The sequence below is a fragment of the Notamacropus eugenii genome, chromosome 5 (assembly GCF_028372415.1).
Source record: "Notamacropus eugenii isolate mMacEug1 chromosome 5, mMacEug1.pri_v2, whole genome shotgun sequence".
Lineage (NCBI taxonomy): Eukaryota > Metazoa > Chordata > Mammalia > Diprotodontia > Macropodidae > Notamacropus > Notamacropus eugenii.
The window spans coordinates 417,834,460-417,851,988 of NC_092876.1; the positions used below are offsets into that span (position 1 = coordinate 417,834,460).

Below are 17,529 nucleotides of genomic sequence, written 5' to 3' on the forward strand. Positions count from 1 at the left end.
GCTTTAGAACCATTTTGTTTGACCCCTCAGGCCCTTATGTTTTGTACATGTAGATATTTTTCCTTTTCCTTTGATCTCTTTTGGATAAAGGCCTAGTAGTGGTATTTCTGGGTCAAAGGATATACATGCTTTTATAGCCCTTTGGGCATAGTTCCAAATTTTTTTCCAGAATGGCTGAGCCTTATCACAACTCCACCAACAGTGCATTAGTGTCCCAATTTTTCTACACCCTCTCCAACATCTGTACTTATCCTTTTCTGTCATGTTAGTCAATCTCAGAGAAATGAGGTAATACCTCAGAATTACATTAATTTGCATTTCTCTATTAGTAATTTACAGCATCTTTTTCTTATGACCACTGATAGCTTTGATTTCTTCTGAAAACTGCCTCTTCATCTCCTTTGATCATTTGTCAATTGGAGAATGACATTTTTTTTTTTATAAATTTGACTGAGTTCCTTAGATATTTGAGAAATGAAATTTATATCAGATAAACTTGCTATAAAAAATTTTCCGCATTTTCTTGCCTTCTTTCTAATTTGGCTATATTGGTTTTGTTTGTGCAAAAAACCTTTTAATTTCATGTAATCAAAATTATCAATTTTATTTCCCCTGTTCCTTTCTGTCTCTTATTTGATCATAAACTGTTCCGTTTCCATTTGATTGGTATGCTATTAAAAGTATAAATTAATTTTGGTAGTATGGCCATTTTAATTTCTTTTGGCATGGCCTAGTCATGAGCACTGAATTTCTTCAGTTTATATACATTGACTTTATTTCTTTAAAGAGCACTTTGTCATTGAATCTATATGTTATTTTTGTGTGTGTGTGTATGTGTGTGTGTGTGTGTATGTGCTGTGCTGTGTTATATTTTAAAGAGATTTTCAACATTAAGTGTTCAAACAGGATTTTCTGATTGATACTCAGATTATCAGAAAATTCAATGAAATGAGGTGCTTTGTTGCTTGAGCATTCTGGATAACCACTGTCTGGCTGTGCAGCTTTGAAATTAAAAATGGCTTAGTTTGATGTGATGAAATGACTTTCTGCTTTGTAACCTTTGGGGGTAGGGAGAGTAGGAGTACATTTGCATGCCTTTGGGATTATCTATCATCTATCTCTTTAGTGTGGTATACATCTCCCTTGTTTTCACTCACACAGCCCTAACACTAATTTATTAGGCTTTTATCACCTTTTACATAGACTGTTGGAGTAACCTTCCACCTGATTTCCCTGCCTCAGTGAGCTCTCTTTCTACTCTAATCCCCCTTCCACTCAAAGCTGCCAAGGTGATTTTTCTCAAGCGTAAGTATGACCATGTAACTCTGTCCTGTCTGCCTCCCCTCCAATCTGCCACTTCCTCCAGTCTCACCTCTTCATTATGCTACCTTGGCTTCCTTCAGAATCACTAACAGCACCATCCTCCATAATACAGTGCTGTAAGATTTGCAAAGCACTTTACAAAAATTATTTTATTTGATTCTCACAACAGCTCTGGTAGGTAGGTATCATTATTATCCCCATTTTACAAATGAGGAAACTGAGGCAGACAGTCTAAAAAAAAAAAAAAAACCCAAAGTGAAAAACCCAAGCTAATGAAACTATGTAGCTTGTTTTATGAAAAGTATGGGGAAGGGGCATGACTTTTTTTGTTTAAAAAAAAAGAATTTGCAGCTACATTAAGGTACCACCTCTCACTTCCAACACTTACTTTAGTTATCCTGTGCTCATGTGCCCTTCTGTCTAGGAGGAAAGCATCTGATAAGTGACTAGTGTATACTTCCTTTTCCAGAGGGGTATTTGTATTGTAGAAGAGAAAAACAGGATGCATAACCCAAAGGAATATTTGTCAAAGTGTTAAGTTGTAAACACTAAAGCAACTGAGTTGAAAAATTTTGGGTAGGAAGACCTTACTGGGGCCTTTGAAACTCCTGCTCATGTCAAAAATCACAGTCTCCTCCTGGGTTGTCAAGTTTACCCTGTATTTAGTTATAGCAGTACTTGAACATGTGACATCTGCAGATAATCTCTAATCATTTTTTTCTTCCTTTACATTTTTTTCTCCAAAGCTTTTCTCTCAGCTTCTGACAATTGGCATTTAATTTAACTTCTTTCTATTTTCCTGATCATCTTGATGGGAATGTGACAGAACCTAGTAAGGAAGAAGGCCGTAATGAAGAGCCTACTTGGAGAATCCATGCGTAGTGTAGTTAGCCTGAATAACTGAAGGATGCTTATGTAAATATGATGGAACTGAAGTACCGTTGTTTACTTCTTTGTTTTTTTACTACTACTAAGCATTATTCAGTTCTTCCAGAACCTTAGGGTTTCTTTCTTTGCAGTTAAAAGATGGCACTTGGTTTGTATGCTGTGCTTTTAAATAGAAATGAGAGCTTTCATAATGAAACAGTTTCTGCATTTGAGAAAGCTGAACTATGGTAATTAATTCTGTTGGGTGGTAATGGAGTTATGCAGAGCTGAAACAGTCCTCATTGGTACTATGGGAAAGAGATTTTTTTTCTTTAAAATGTCTACATTACTCTCTTGCCTTTTATTTCTTCTCGTCTTCCTTTAGATTGTAAAGTGGTCAGACTGTTGTTTGCCATTAGCCTGCAGACCTGGAGAGCCTTATAAGCTATTTGCTGAAGCCAGTATAGAAAACTTCAGCGAGTTAGGCATTGCATTCATGGAAAACAGGCTCCAAATGGATAATGGAATGGTGCCACAAAAGATTGTCTGTAAGTATCTTCACGAGTGTACTCACAATAGTAATCTGTATTAAGTTATTATTTTAACCAAAAAGCCTATTTTTTCCCCTTTAGTTACTAAGATTCAAGACCAGTGAGCATTTTCAGTCTAATTCAGAATATTGTAAGCACTGGGAAAAGAAAAACCCAAAACATTTAACAGTGTCTCTGATGCTTTTATCTTATAGTGGTTTAATGCTCTCTCCTTCCACCTCTCAACATTTAAAATCCCCAGCTTCATTTACAATTTAGCTTAAGTGCCGCTTTCTGCAAGAGGCCTTACCTTCTCTCTCCTACTCTGTATTACTCTTGTATGTACTCATTCATGTAGATGTTTTCTCCCTGTTCGCATGTAACCTACTAGAGAGGTTTCCATCCCCAGTGTGCCTGGCATATAGAATTTGCTTAATAAAGCTTGTGGATTGATTTATTTATCAAGCTTAATTGAAAAGCTTATAGAATACCCTTAAAAGGGATTTCCTATTGCCCTCCTTTCCAGGGTGCTGTCTTTAAATTCAGAAGCCATGGTATTTTTGCTGTCTCAGAGTACCTTTCACTTAAAACCATTTCTTAGCCACTTTGTGCTTCTACTTATTAATCCATTGTTTGATTGAAGTTATAGTGGTCGTTGGCATCTCTAAACTTAATGTCTTTTTTTCGAAATTTTTGAAATTTTCTTTCAATGTTGTTTTTAAAGTGCATCTTGAAATTTTTTTTAGTCCAGAAATCTTTATTAAATTTATGTTTCTTCCTTAATTTAGAAGAGTCTGTAGTTCTAGTGAATTTGCTATCTATGAACATGTATCTGTCATGTGAAAGTTCTTGAACTTGTATAAATTGCTTTGCTCCTTGGTTTGGAGTATAAATTTTAAATTCAAGGTGCCCAGCAAGTATCAAAATGATTCATTTCTATAAAACGTTCTTGGACTTATAGGATAATAGATCTATAGTTGGAAGGGATTTCAAAGGCTGTCTGGTCTGCCTCCCCTCCACAATAAAAACAAGTGATGTGTAAACTCTTACCTAAAATCTATGGCATTTATTAAGTTAGAATCAAATGAACTAAAAAACCAGGTGTGGGGAACCTGGGATCTTGAGGCCACATGTGGCCTTACAAGTCCTTGCATGCAACCTTTTGATTGAGTCCAAGTTTTACAGAACAGATCCTTTTATTAAGGGGATTTATTTTGTGATTTTGGGGTTCAGTCAAAGAGCCACACCTGAGGACCTAGAGGGCCACAAGTGGCCTTGAGATGGCAGGTTGCCCACCCCTGAACTAAAAGCCATCAGACAGATAAAAAATGCTTTTGTTCTATGTTTCTTTCCAGGTTGCTAGCTTTTCTTTTTGGTCTTCTCTCTCTTTTTTTCCTCCTTCCATTCTATCTTTTTTTCTCCTTGACTTGTTCTTGTCGTCAGTGTTTACAGTTGTGGTCCTGCCAATTTAGTTTTGAGTCACTTTGCATAGGTTTTTGGGGGAATTTTTATCTTCAGATTTGTGTGATTTATATAAGAAAAAGCGGTGTGGAAATTTCCTCTTTAATCTGTGTGGGAAGTTCCTTGGTTTTATTATGTTGTTGAAGTTATGAGGAAATGAAGAAGTGGGATGCCTACCTTTGGTTGTATTGCTTCAGCATGAAGAATGTGATCTGGGTGTAAAATCTGAGAAGTCTAGAAAAGCTGAAACTACAAATTATAGATACTAATTGCCTTTTTTCTAACTTTAAATAGTTTAAAACTTAGATCAAATTCATTGAATGTTGATGCTTCTAACTTTATAAAGTCTATGCTTGTTCTTCCTTTGAAGAAAGGTTGCATGTAATGTTGGTTGCAATCTCTTTTGTATTATTTTTCTTAACTTTATGAAGATAGTATAATGTGGGGGATTCATTCTGGAATACACTGGGGATTTAGAAGATATGCTAAAAAGAATTTTGTCAGTAAAAATAAAAACAGTTCTTTTCTCCTCATGCCCTAGCTGTACATCTTCAGGATTCAATGCTGAAAGAGCTACAGCAGTTGACATCATCCAAGATCACAGAAGTGGAAGAATTAACTTCCGCTTTATCTTTTAAAACCAAGCCTGAATGGGAAGAGACAAAGGATTTAGTCAGGAATGACCAAAAGGTTCAAGATGAGGAGAATAAAGGCAGTGCTTCTCAGGAGAAACCCACCAATGCATCAGAAAAAGGAGCTGACTTTGATGAGCACCATCACTTACATCTGTCAAGCTGCCATGAATGTTTGGAACTAGAAAGCAGCACCATTGAATCTGTCAGATTTGCATCTGCAGAAGACATTCCTGATCTTCCTTATGATTTTAGTGGCAACCTAGAGGACAATGTTAACACAGCCTGCCATATTGGACAAGGGAGAAGAGTCAATATGACTGGGAAGCCACCAAATATTTTACTCTTTGTGGGCTCTGACTCCCAGGAAGCACATCAAACATTCCAGGAGCTCCGTTCCATTCTGAATGACTGTGTCGACACTGATAGTTACACAATCTACCAGTTGAAGGAGAAGAATGTGCTCAGTGATCCATGGCTGCATAACTCTTTACTGTTGATCATTGCCACAGAGGAGCCCATTTCTGAAGCAGTTTGCCAACAGTTCACAGTGTACCTCTCCCAAGGTGGGAAGGTTTTGGGACTGTCTTCCTCCTTCACGTTTGGTGGGCTACAGCTGAGAAGCAAAGAGGAACTGAAGAAGACGATTCAGACATTGGTTTTTTCCAAGGCTGATGACAGTGAAATGAAACTGAAGGTTCTGACCAGTGGCCGCATTTATGAAGAAGGAACGGGGGAGCTTCACAGTCCTGGAAAGCTCACGGGTTACTTAGAAAATATAGAGAAAGACAGGTTGATTGTTCATTTGCCTTTTGGAACAAATGGAGGAGAAGCTATTCTCTGTCAGGTATGAAGGGTAGAGCTTGTGCGAAATTCCACTGTTTTTCTAGGACTTTTGACTTAACAAGGTTGAGAAAGTTTGCATTTTGAGGATCACCTTGACTTAATTGAAACGGAAGGTTTTTTCTTGGCTCATGTTGAGCTAAGTAGGTGTACTTTAGATTACTTTTTTGTTTTGTGCATACATCTTGAATAACCCAAATCCTTTCAGTGGTGGAGATATCTGAAATAACTTTCTGATGAATGGAGGGTTAATTAGGAAACACTTATTATTTCAAGTTTTATTGTGGAAACATTTCTAAAATATATCAGTCTACTTTTCTGAATTAGGAGGAAGAGCATAGAGAACATGACTGATCCTTTCCTTTGTTTAGTATTTTTAAATGCCTCAGGCTTGTTATCATTTTGAATGTAAGTTATTATCATCATTTTAAGATGCTGGGAAATTGGGCTGACTTTTTTTTTTTTTGGAGGAGGGAGGTAAGGCAATGGGGGTTAAGTGACTTGCCCAAGTAAGTGTCAAGTGCCTGAGGTGGGATTTGAACTCAGGTCAAGGGCGGTGCTCCTTTCACTGTACTACTTAGCTGCTCCTTGACTGCATTTTTAAAAAAATTCTTAATTTTCATTTTTTTCAATTTTATTTTATTTTCTGTTCTGAATTCTCTCCCTCTTACCTTCCCCTTCTCCACTCACTGAGGAGGCAAGAAAAAGAAAACCTATTATAAATATGTAGGATCAAGCAAAACAAATTCCTAAACTAGCTTTGTCTGAAAAAAAAGGAAAGAAAAGAAGATATGTTTCAGGCTATACTCTGCATCCATTATTTCTCTATCTGGAGGTGTTTTACAATGAATCTTTGGGAACTGTGGTTGGTTATTGTATTGATCAAAGTTCCCATGTGTTTCAACGTCGTTTAACTTTATCATGTTGTTATTGTATGAATTGTCCTTTTGAGTCTGCTCCCTACACTTTGCCTCAGATCATAAAAGTCTCCTCAGGTTCCTCTGAAATTATCCCTGTCACCATGTCTTATGGCACAAGAGTATGTCATCACATTCATATACCATCACTGATTCAGCAATCGATGGCCACGTCTTCATTGTCCAGTTCTTTGCCACCATGAAAATAGCTACTGTAAATATTTTGTATGTGTGTGTGTGTGTGTGTGTATGTATATATATGAATCCTTTTCTTTTTTCTTTGACCTTTTTTAGACCCTAGACCTAGTAGCAGTATCATTGAGTCAAAGGGTACGTATGCATGGTTTAATAGACGATTCAATGTATATTGATCTCAGAACACATTTTGGCAGTTAAAGACTTTATATCATGGATGATCCATGATTTTAGGGTTTGGGTTTTTTTTTAAATTTATGATTTGTTCATCTCAGTTGAGAGTTGGTGGAAAGAGAAACATTTGAAAGTGTCACTCCTTTCCTAAGACTGGAGTTCTTAGACGTTTTTTGTCATGGATCCCTTTGACAGTTTGTTAAAAGTCTGTGGACTCTTTCTCAGAATAATATATTTTTAAAGGCATAAAATAAAGTATATAAGATTACAAAGGAAGTCAGTTTTATTGAAATAGTTATAAAAAGAATCCTCCTCCTCAAGGTTACAAACCTCTGTTTAAGAACTGTACTAAGGTTTTGATGAACTCCTTTTAGATCTAATTTTTTTGGCTATTCTTTCTCCTTTTCGGTTTTTTTTTTATTAAAAAGATGTCGTATCTCTGTGTTGATTTAGCATCTGATCCATTTGAGGACTTGTACAGAGGTTCTTAACTTTTTGGTGTGTCGTGAACCCTTTTGGCACTCCGTAGTTTTGGCTCCCCTTCTCAGACTAATTTTTAAAAAAAAATCCTTAATTGAGGGAAATACCAAGTGTCAGTTAGAAGTTGGTGAAAAATAAAGATGTAATTTTAAAAATTCAGGCCCTTTTGTTCCTTCCAAAAGAAGATATTAATTTCTTTGTTTTTCTAGAACTTTCATCTTCTCTTAAAACATTTAAAGCAGCATAAAAAAAATTTTTTTAAACCAAAATACTCTTGTAGGTCAGAAAAGATCTAGAATTAACAAGTATTTTTCCAGTTTTGCTGCAAGTTACCTGAATTAATTTTCATATGTTTTTATTGTTATTTTATGGGTAGTTATTTGAAGTATCCTTCCCTTCCCTTCCCAGAGAAGAAAAATGTTTTTTAGAGAACAGAAAAAAAAAATCAGTATGACAGACCAATACATTGAAAAAGTCTGAAAGGATGTGCGGTGCGTAGCGTCTGTGGACCCTTCACTTTCCAGAAGGAGTAGGCTGGGGCGTCTTCTCATCGCTCTTCCTTTGGATCTTGCTTGATTTTTATAATTTTTTACGTTTACTTTTGATGTTTTGGTGTATCATGGTTCTTTCCATTTATGCTGTAATTACTTTGTGTGCTGTAGCGTGGGAGTTGGAGGAGTGCTGACTGACTCAGGGTCTGTGAGCATCAGTGTATCGTTGTTGTTTGCCTTCTTTTGTATTCTTGTGTACCAGCACTTGGAGAAAGCTGAAGTTGCTTTAGCTTTGGTTCGTAATCTTTGTTTTGTAGAGGTTTGAGAAGTCATAGGAATCAGAAAATATTTGCCTAATCCTCTAAGTGGTCACTCACGTGACTCTGAAGTCTCTTGTGAAATCATTTTTAAAGATCTAATGAAGTATTATAGCATCATACATTTAGAGCTGAGAGGGGCCTTGGAGGCCATTTAATCCAAACTTTTTTTTTTCTTTTTCTCTTAGCCAATACATTATCGGAAAAGGAACTCTATTTTCTTTTTAGAAAATTGCTGGCCATCTCAGCTTTCTGGAGCTATAGTTTACCTCTGTGTAACACATTTTTAACCCTCCCTCCTGCCTCCTGACTTCTCTCTTACTGTCAACGTCAACACCCTCCTCCCAATATCTCAGGCTCATAACCTAGGTGTCATCCTTAACTCCTCACTATATCTCACTCTCCATATTCAGTCTGTTGCCAAGGCCTGGTAATTTATCTTTGCAACATCTCTTGAATACAGCCCCTTCCCTTCTCTGACATTGCCACTGTTGTAATACAGACTCTTGTCTTCCCATGCCTAAATTATTACAAAAGCTGGCTGATGGATAACCCTGCTGCAGGTCTTTGTTCAAAGAATCCATCTTCCACCAAAGTGCTTTTCTTAAATCACAGGTCCAACTATGTCAATTCCCTACCCAATGAACTCCAGTGGCTTCCTATTGCCTTCAGGGTCAAAACCAGAATCCTCTGTTTGGTAATTCAGAACCCTTCATAGCCTAACCTCCTCCTACCTTTCCAATTTTCTTATACCTTACTCCCCACAACACACTCTTTGATCCAGTGACACTGGTCTCGTTGTCATTCCATGACATTTTCTGGACATTTTCTCTCTATCCTTCATGCCTGGAATGCTCTTCCTCCTTAACTCCACCCACTGGCTTCCCTGGCTTTTTTTAAGTCCCATCTAAAAACCTTAATTCTAGTGCCATCTGAATGTTAATTATTTCCTATTTATTGTGTATATAACTTGTTTGTTTATATTTATTTCTTGTTGCTCCATCCTTTAGATTGTGAGCTCCCTGGAGATCAGGAATTGTATTTTACCTCTTTGTATCTCCAGTGCTTAGCACAATGCCTAGCACGTAGTAGGTACTTGATAGAGTTTTACCGACTGACAAATTTTGCCACTGCTGTGTGCATACTTGTTCTAGAAAACTGTTCTCCATTTCTCTGCCTTACATAGTAAAAGCTGATAGTGCTACAACATTAAGTTATGCCCGAGTTATCATAATATGGCTTGATGATTGCAGATCATTGCCATGGAGAGAAAAGCTATAGAATAGGCCCTCAAATTTAAAATAATTAGGAATTTGTCTTTGATTTTAGATGTTATCCAGTCTGGATGTGGTAGACTTTATATTTTCTCCTCAGGACCATGTAAATGGAGCCATATCAGTGACAGCAGCCAATTGTTAATTCAGGCCAGTTAGTTTTCCCTGTGCAATTTCAAATCTTCACCTCTTGTAATATAATCTTTTTTTTTTTAAACCACATCTTTAATTTTCATCCATGTAGGGGTAGTTCTGGTAAGGAACTACTTCTCCCAATGCTGATCTGAACCTTCTTTGCAATTTACCTTCACAATTTGCCTGGGATACTGAGGTAAAGCTTCACAGGCCTGCATTGACCAGAGGCAAGGCTGGAACCAGGTCTTCTTGACTTTGAGGCTGGTTTTTTGTCCACTAAGTTATACTACCTCTTTGTAATAGAAATATAATAATAATAATAAATGATTTAATGCCATAAGAGAAAGATCATTCTTTAAGGATGAAAGAAAATGTGTGATTCTGTGAGTAGTCAAGTAAACTTCACATTTGGTACTATTTCCAGTAATTATAAAAAAGAGAAAAAAATACAACTTTCTCATTCTTACTACTGAAAAAAGCTAGAGGAACCCAGGTTACAGACTCTGGATTCATACCAAAAATGAAATAGGAAAATGATTAAGACTTGTCAGAATCTTGTTCATTAAACTCCCCTATTTTAATTTAGAGCAAGATGTTATTGCTGGCCAAAACTGAGATCAGACTTGTGTTTGTTTTTATAACGCTCTTTGATTGATAATTGGAATGAAAGTCACAAGAAAGCTGAGAGGTACAAGGCCAGCTTTTGCTGACACTTTCTCTGGGGAGATGAGATATTAAGTGCCCTAAGTGTTTTGTACGTATTACCAGTTATTGCTGTTATGCCATTTATTTCATACTAAATAGGTGGATTATTCTCATGGAGACAACATCACATTTGGAGTTGGAGGACATGGATTCGAATTCTGGATATAACATGTTACCTATGTGAATGATGAGCAAGTAGCTGAATTTTTCTCAGCCACAGTTTACTCATCTATAAAACAGAGGGTTCGAATAGATGACCTGTAAGGTAGCTTACAGCTGTAATATGTGTTGCTGTAATATGTGATCATATAGTCTTTAAACTGTGACAGTGAGCCCATTCAAGTCGATTTGTATTGTCTTAGCTATTTAATTAAATATGTTGTCTTTCCTTGTGAAGCCCATTTTATGTATATGTTGAAGCTGTAGATGAAAAGTATTTATACCTTCTTGACATTTTAAAGATATTATAAACATTTTCTTTTACCTAGCTTTCTTTTTTATTTTTTAAAATTATTTTTTCAATCAACAAGCCTATTTTTTTTATTCTTTCCTTGCTCCTTTAAAAAAAAAGAAAAGAAAAACAGAATCTTTGTAAAAAATATAACTGGTCAAACAAAACTTTAGTTTCTGCATTGGCTACATCCCTGAAATATATGTCTCAGTCTTCACCTGAGTCCAGCATCTCTTTGCCTATAGGTAGGTACCAGTTATGGATCTTTCTCTGAAATAATTTATTTGGAAAAAAATTAACTCTCAATAAGCATAAATAATTAGCTATGCAAAAATATAGTTTAATATATGATTTTATTCGTGAGTATATACGACAGGTGTTTTAAAACTAAGACTAACCAATTTAATGGACAGCACACAGAGGAAAGAATTTCTTTGACGTCTTCTTACCACCTGCCTACAATGTTTCCATTACCTTTTATTGTTTCTTTTTTTATGTAGTTGTAGTCTTTGCATTCACTCTTCTTGTTCAGCTAAACTTGAGATTGTTTCCAATTTTTTGTTATTTCAAGTAGAGCAGCTGTGAATATTCTGTGCAGATGGCTCCTTTTCCTTTTTACATCTTAGCAGTGAAATTGTTGGGTTAAAGGGTGTGATCAGTTTTGTGACTCTCATTAGATATCTGTCTGACATCTTTCACATATAAAATTATTAAATATTTCTTTGCATGTGATTTTTGACAGTGATTGTCAGCCTCTTCTTATACACCTCCACATTGGGGGAACCTACCACCTCTCAAGGCAGGTCATTCCACTTTTAATATGTGATCGTCAGGAAGTTTTTAATAACATCCACCTGAAATTTATCCCTTTGTATCTTTCACTTACTACTTTTGATTTGGTCGCCTGAGACCAAACATAACAAGTCCATTCTCTCCTTCTTGTGTCACTCTAAACTTGAAGCTAGCTAAACAAACCCAGTTCCTTCAACTCCTCTCAAGTCAATTAAGTGCCTTCTGTGTTCTAGATGCTCTGCTAAGCACTGAGGATACACAGAGAGTCCCTTCTCTCAAGGAGCACACAATCTAATGGGGAAGATAGTATGCACATAGCTGTACAAACAAGATAGAAATGGGTTAAATAATCTCAGAGGGAAGGCACCAAGATTGTGGAGGAACAGGAGAAATCCTTGTATGTCATGGGCTCACACCTCTTCATTATAATCCTGGTTGCCCTGGGGCAGAGTACAGTGGGACTGTCATCTCCCTATTCTTGGAAGCTATGTCCCCCTTAATGCTGCCCAGGATGGTATCAACTTTTTTAACATCAAACTGCTGACTTGGCATCCACTAATCCCCAGATCTTTTTTCAAAATAAATGCTATGTCTATTCATCCCTCATCTTTGTTCCTGTGAAGCTGATTTTTTTTATCCCCAAGGCCAAGGCTACATTTATCTCTATTTTATACTCATCCTAATGCTGTAGCTTGTCAGAATCCTTGTGGATCCTGATTCTGCCTTCCATTATGTTAACCATTCCTCTCAGCTTTGTGTCCTCTGCAGATTTGGAGAGCAAACTACAGTTATACCTTTATCCAAGTCATTGGCAACAGTGTTAAACCACTTGCTGTTAAAATTATGCTTTCCCCTTCCTTGTGCAGAAATAATTCACACATATTATCTCCTGTTCCCCCAAGTTTTATTCCAAAACCTCACTGAGATATGGAGGTTGGTCTGTGCCAAGAGGATACAAACTCTAGAACGTCATAGACCCAGTAGTGCAAGGGACCTTAGAGTTCCTAGAACCTGTGGACTCAAGATCACATGGGGTTCTCTAGGTCCTCAAGGATGGCCCTTCGACTGAATCCAAACTTCACAGAACAAATCCCCTTAAAAGGATGTATTCTATGAAGTTTGTATTCAGTCCCCCTTTTGATAAGCTTATGACTAGATAGGCTTCATTTGTTTCAGACCAGGGTGTATGTATGGTTTGTATTTGTCAGATTGTAAGGTAGCTAGGTAGTGCAGTAGAGTGGTAGACCTGGAGTCAGGAAGCACTGAGTTCAAATTCGTAAATGGACCAATATCAGTGACATCAATTTTCAATCCAGGCCGGTTAGTTTTCCCTGCTCAACTTCTTGTCTTCACCTCTTGTGATATAATAAAATTTACTACTTGAGTGACCCTGGGAAAGTCACATAAACTTGTTTTTTCTTATCTGTCATGTGGTGGTAATAATAGCACCTACCTGCTAAGGTTGTTGTGTGAGTAAAATAAAGTAACATTTATAAAACGCTTGGCTGTCTTTAAAGTTGATGTATAAGTGCTAGCTGTCATCGTCGTCATCATCATCATCGTCACCATCATCATCATCATCACCATCATCATCATTGCAAGATATTTGAGTCCAGGGATGATGCATTTCACTTTATTTTTTGGTAGTTTCCTGTGGCCGTCTCGTCTGGCTCAGAGCTTTACAAACTCTTCAAGTACGACTTTCTCTAGGAAAACATAATTTGTGAAGCAGGCTCTTAGTTCTCCTTCTCAAGCAACAGTGTCCTTGATCTCTCCATACCGCTGTCTCATTCCCTTTCTCTCCCCCTAGTTACCAACCCTATCCCACTCCCCCACTCTGAGCAAAATCTATTCTCTGGACAAATATGTCATAAGCTAAGTAAGGCATAAAGCACAGTAAGGCTAATACACATAAGATTTAACGTATTATCTTCCCAGAGGGATTTGTATTTTAATAGGGCAGCAGTCATAAGATAAAGAAATGGCCTGATTTTGAAGTGTCTGTCATCAGCCAGGGGGTATTATATTTGGGAAAGCAAAAAAAACAAATCCCCTTTTTTGGTACCTCCGAAATAATGCCATGCCTACGCATTGGGGAAGTGAACCTTGTGAGCAGTTCTATATGCTGGTTAAGTGTATACAAATACTGCTTTGTACTCATAATTTTTAGTTGAGGGAGAGTATCATGGCAATATGACTTACTGTCTTCCAGGCTTAGGTAGGTTATTTAATCTTGATCTCCAACTTAGGGAGTCAGAAACTTTCTGGCTTTTAATCCACTTGCTGATATATGTAGAGAGAGGATTGTCTTAGACCTCAAATATTCAGCTTCTTCATTGTGGCAATATTATAAAAGCCTTTCAGGCATTTTTCTAGCCTGGAAGAAGATTATCTGTTGTTTTAGTAAGGCTTTTTGAGTTCTTTTTTTAAATTGACCCATCATTGAAATAACATATGAAGTTAATTATCTCAGGTTCTAAATTTTGCATTATTCATCATTAGATAAGGGTTCATTTTCTTTTTTTGTCTAACTAATGAATGTTTACCTTGTAACATACAAAGGCATCCTAATTCTCTGTTCTTTTCTTTAGGTGCACTTGGAAATGTCTCCCAGCACGTCAGTACAAACTCAGGAGGCCTTTGATTTGTTGAAATCAAGTAATTTCAAGAGATACGAAGTCCTTAAGGAGATCTTGACTGTCCTTGGCATAAGTTGTGAATTAAAGAAAATCCCTCCCCTGACTCCTCTTTACTTGTTCACAGCTGAGGAGGTGAGTGCATTTAGAAAACCTCAGTTTGTGATAAGTGAACTTAATCTAGGAAATTCTAAGAGAAGTTGATGCTTTTTTTGGTCTTTATCAGTTTTAGTGGTTATTTTTGTCCCCTCTATCATCTTTAAGTGGCACACACACACACACACGGCTGTATATATATTTCATTGTTCCATTCCACATGATACATTTCACCTGCTTTTCGTCTTTAAAGTGCTATTTTATATATGTACACACATGCATACAACATACATGTACATATATATGCATGCACACAACACACCTGTATATGTATATGGGTATGTATACATGTGTGTATATGTATACATGTATGTATTAATTTTATGAGAAGGGATTTTATTTCATCTGTGAATGTCAATTCGTTTATTGATAAGTGGAAAATCTAGCATGTCAAAATGTGAGTCTTGAGATTTTAGGGAAATTCTTGGGGTAACTTTTTTTGACCTCAAACATGTTAACTTGGGAAAACACTTTATTATTTTTGTATTTTAACTTTATTTTGGTCCTATCTCCAAATCTCTGTGAGAAACCAGAGCATTTGATTATTTCATTCTTCTGAAGTCTGCCACCTAGTGGCATGTGAAACTGAGATTCAGTTCTCATGTCACACTGTATAGGTGAAAGAAATCCCCAGACAGCTGAGCATTTTACCAGGAGTCTGTGTGTTTCTCCTCACTCTCCACTGTTGTTCTGACCACTGAGCTTTCTTGATTTTTTTTGTAAGATGTAGAATGAAATTTTTTGTTTCTTTGAATGTAATTGAATACCAAAATCTTGGGTGGAGTCTTTGATACTCTGCTAATGATAAACTTAGGACTTAGGTTTTGTTTGGCTAGAGAACTCTTCTAACACGTGTTCAGTGATTGCCTTAATTGTGCCCATTGTACTCACCTACCTAGGCAAACTAATGTAATTATTTATTTTAAGAGAGGATTTGATAATCTAGATAATATATAATAAATATTTGTGGATTTGTAGTTGTTTGATACAGGCAGCTAGGTGGTGCAGTGGATAGAGTGCTGGATCTGGAGTCAGGAGGACCTGAGTTCAAATCTGGCCTTAAGATACTAGTTGTGTAACATAGACAAGTCACTCAATCCTGTTTGTCTCAGTTTTCTCATTTCTAAAATGAGCTGGAGAAAAGACATGACAAAGCACTTCAGTATCTTTGCCAAGAAAACTTCAAATGAGGTTGCAAAGCAAGGGACATGACTGGAATGACTGAATGACAAGTTGTTTGAGCTACATACCTTGTTCATTTTGACCATGAAAAGACTGGTCTTGGAGTCAAGAAGATTTTTTTTTTTAAAGTAATATGTTTGTTTTCAGTTTTCAACAATCACTTCCATAAGTTTTGAATTTTCTCTCCCTCACTTCCCCTCCTTCCCCAAGATGACATGCAGTCTTATAGGGGCTCTACACATACATTCTTGTTAAACATATCTTCACATTAGTCATGTTGCATAGAAGAATTAAAACGAATGGGATAAACCACGTGAAAAACCAAACCAAAACATAACAGAAGAGAAAATAGTCTGCTTCATTCTGTGCCCTGACTCTATGGTTCTTTCTCTGAATGTGGATGACATTTTGCATTATCAGTCATTTTCCTTTGGAAAATGTTTTAGTTCCTTGCATTGCTGTGAAGGGCTAAGTCTATCAGAAACAGTCTTTGAACACTGTGGCTCTTACTGTATATAATGTTGTCCTGGCTCTGCTTGCTTCACTTAGCATCAGTTCATATAAGTCTTTCCAGGTTTTTCTGAAGTCCACCTGTTCGTCATTTCTTATAGCACAGTAGTATTCCATTGCATTCATATACCACAACTTGTTCAGCCATTTCCCAATTGATGGGCATCCCCTTGATTTCCAGTTCTTGGCCACCACAAAAAGAGCTGCTGTGAATATAAATACATATATGAATTTGTACATGTGGGTCCTTTTCTCATTTTTATGATCTCTTTGGGACGCAGTCCTAGTAAGAGTCAAGAATATTTGAATAAAAGTCTTGCTGCTGACAGACAACTTTTGTGTGATCAGAAGTGGGCAAGCCACTTACACATCCATGCTCTTACCAAGGTTATTATTCTCTACCTTCACAACATTTCTTCTATACACCTTTTTCTCTCCATTCACATCCACCGTCCTGTTGCAGGCCTTCATTACCTTATGCCTGAACTGTTGCAATAGTCTTTTGGTTGTTCTTTCTGCCTCAAATTTCTCCCGTCTCCGCCTCATCCTCTACATTGTTGCCAAAGTGATCTGCATAAAGTGAAAGTCTAACTAATGTCATCCCTTTGCTCAATCAATTCCAGTGGCTCCCTATAACCTCTAGGATCAGATATAATTATCTGGCATTTAAAGCCTTTCACAATGTGGCCTCTTCCTATCTCTCTAGTTGTCTTTCATTTGATTCTTTTCCATGCATTTTCTGCTTTGCAACACCTGTGTTCTTGCTGCTACACAACACTGCATCTCCTGACTCCATGTCTTCTCATTGGCTGTTCTTCCGTGCCTGAAATACTCTCCCTCCTCACTTTTGCCTGCTGGCTTGCCTGGCTTCCTTCAATACTCAGAGCCATTCTCCTCTTCTCAGGAGGACTTTCAATCTCTCTCACTCCTAGACCCTTTCTTCTGAGATTATTTTTCATCAACTATATTATACACGTCTTGTAAGTACCTAGCTATTTGCATGCTGGCTCGCCTGTTAGAACATTTGCTCCTTGAGGGCATGGACTACATTTTTGCCTTTATTTTTATCCTCCAAAATACTTTGCACAATTCCTGATACGTAGTAATTGCTTACTAAATAGTTGTTGAATGACAGCGGTTAAGACTGAGGTACATAAGAATTGCTGATCTGTTTTGGTAGAAGTTTCCATAGTTGGGAATGAAATTGTAGATCTGGACAGAAATGGTATTTTTTGAGTTTCTTGTTCCATGTGAAATTAACTCCCATTTATACAGTGGTCTGGGACAACAACTTTATGAGAGAAATGGTGCACGTATTACTATTCTTTTTACTTTTAGGGCTCAGCTTTTTGACTTTGTTTTTATACTGAGTTACAGCTGTTCCTGAAATGACGGTGGCCTTTAAAATGAGTCACTGAGGATTGCACATGTACAACCTTTGCTTGCCATCTCAGAGGT

At 37.0% G+C, this 17,529-nt stretch overlaps 1 protein-coding gene across 1 annotated transcript in view; it reads left to right on the plus strand.

The window, feature by feature from the left end:
• Positions 1–17,529, plus strand: part of HLCS (holocarboxylase synthetase) — a 241,572-nt gene that overhangs the window by 33,381 nt on the left and 190,662 nt on the right. Inside the window, exons 3-5 of the mRNA XM_072614909.1 lie at positions 2,576–2,738; positions 4,723–5,660; positions 14,179–14,358. Coding sequence (XP_072471010.1) covers positions 2,576–2,738; positions 4,723–5,660; positions 14,179–14,358 — 1,281 coding nt within the window. The remainder of the gene's footprint in view (positions 1–2,575; positions 2,739–4,722; positions 5,661–14,178; positions 14,359–17,529) is intronic.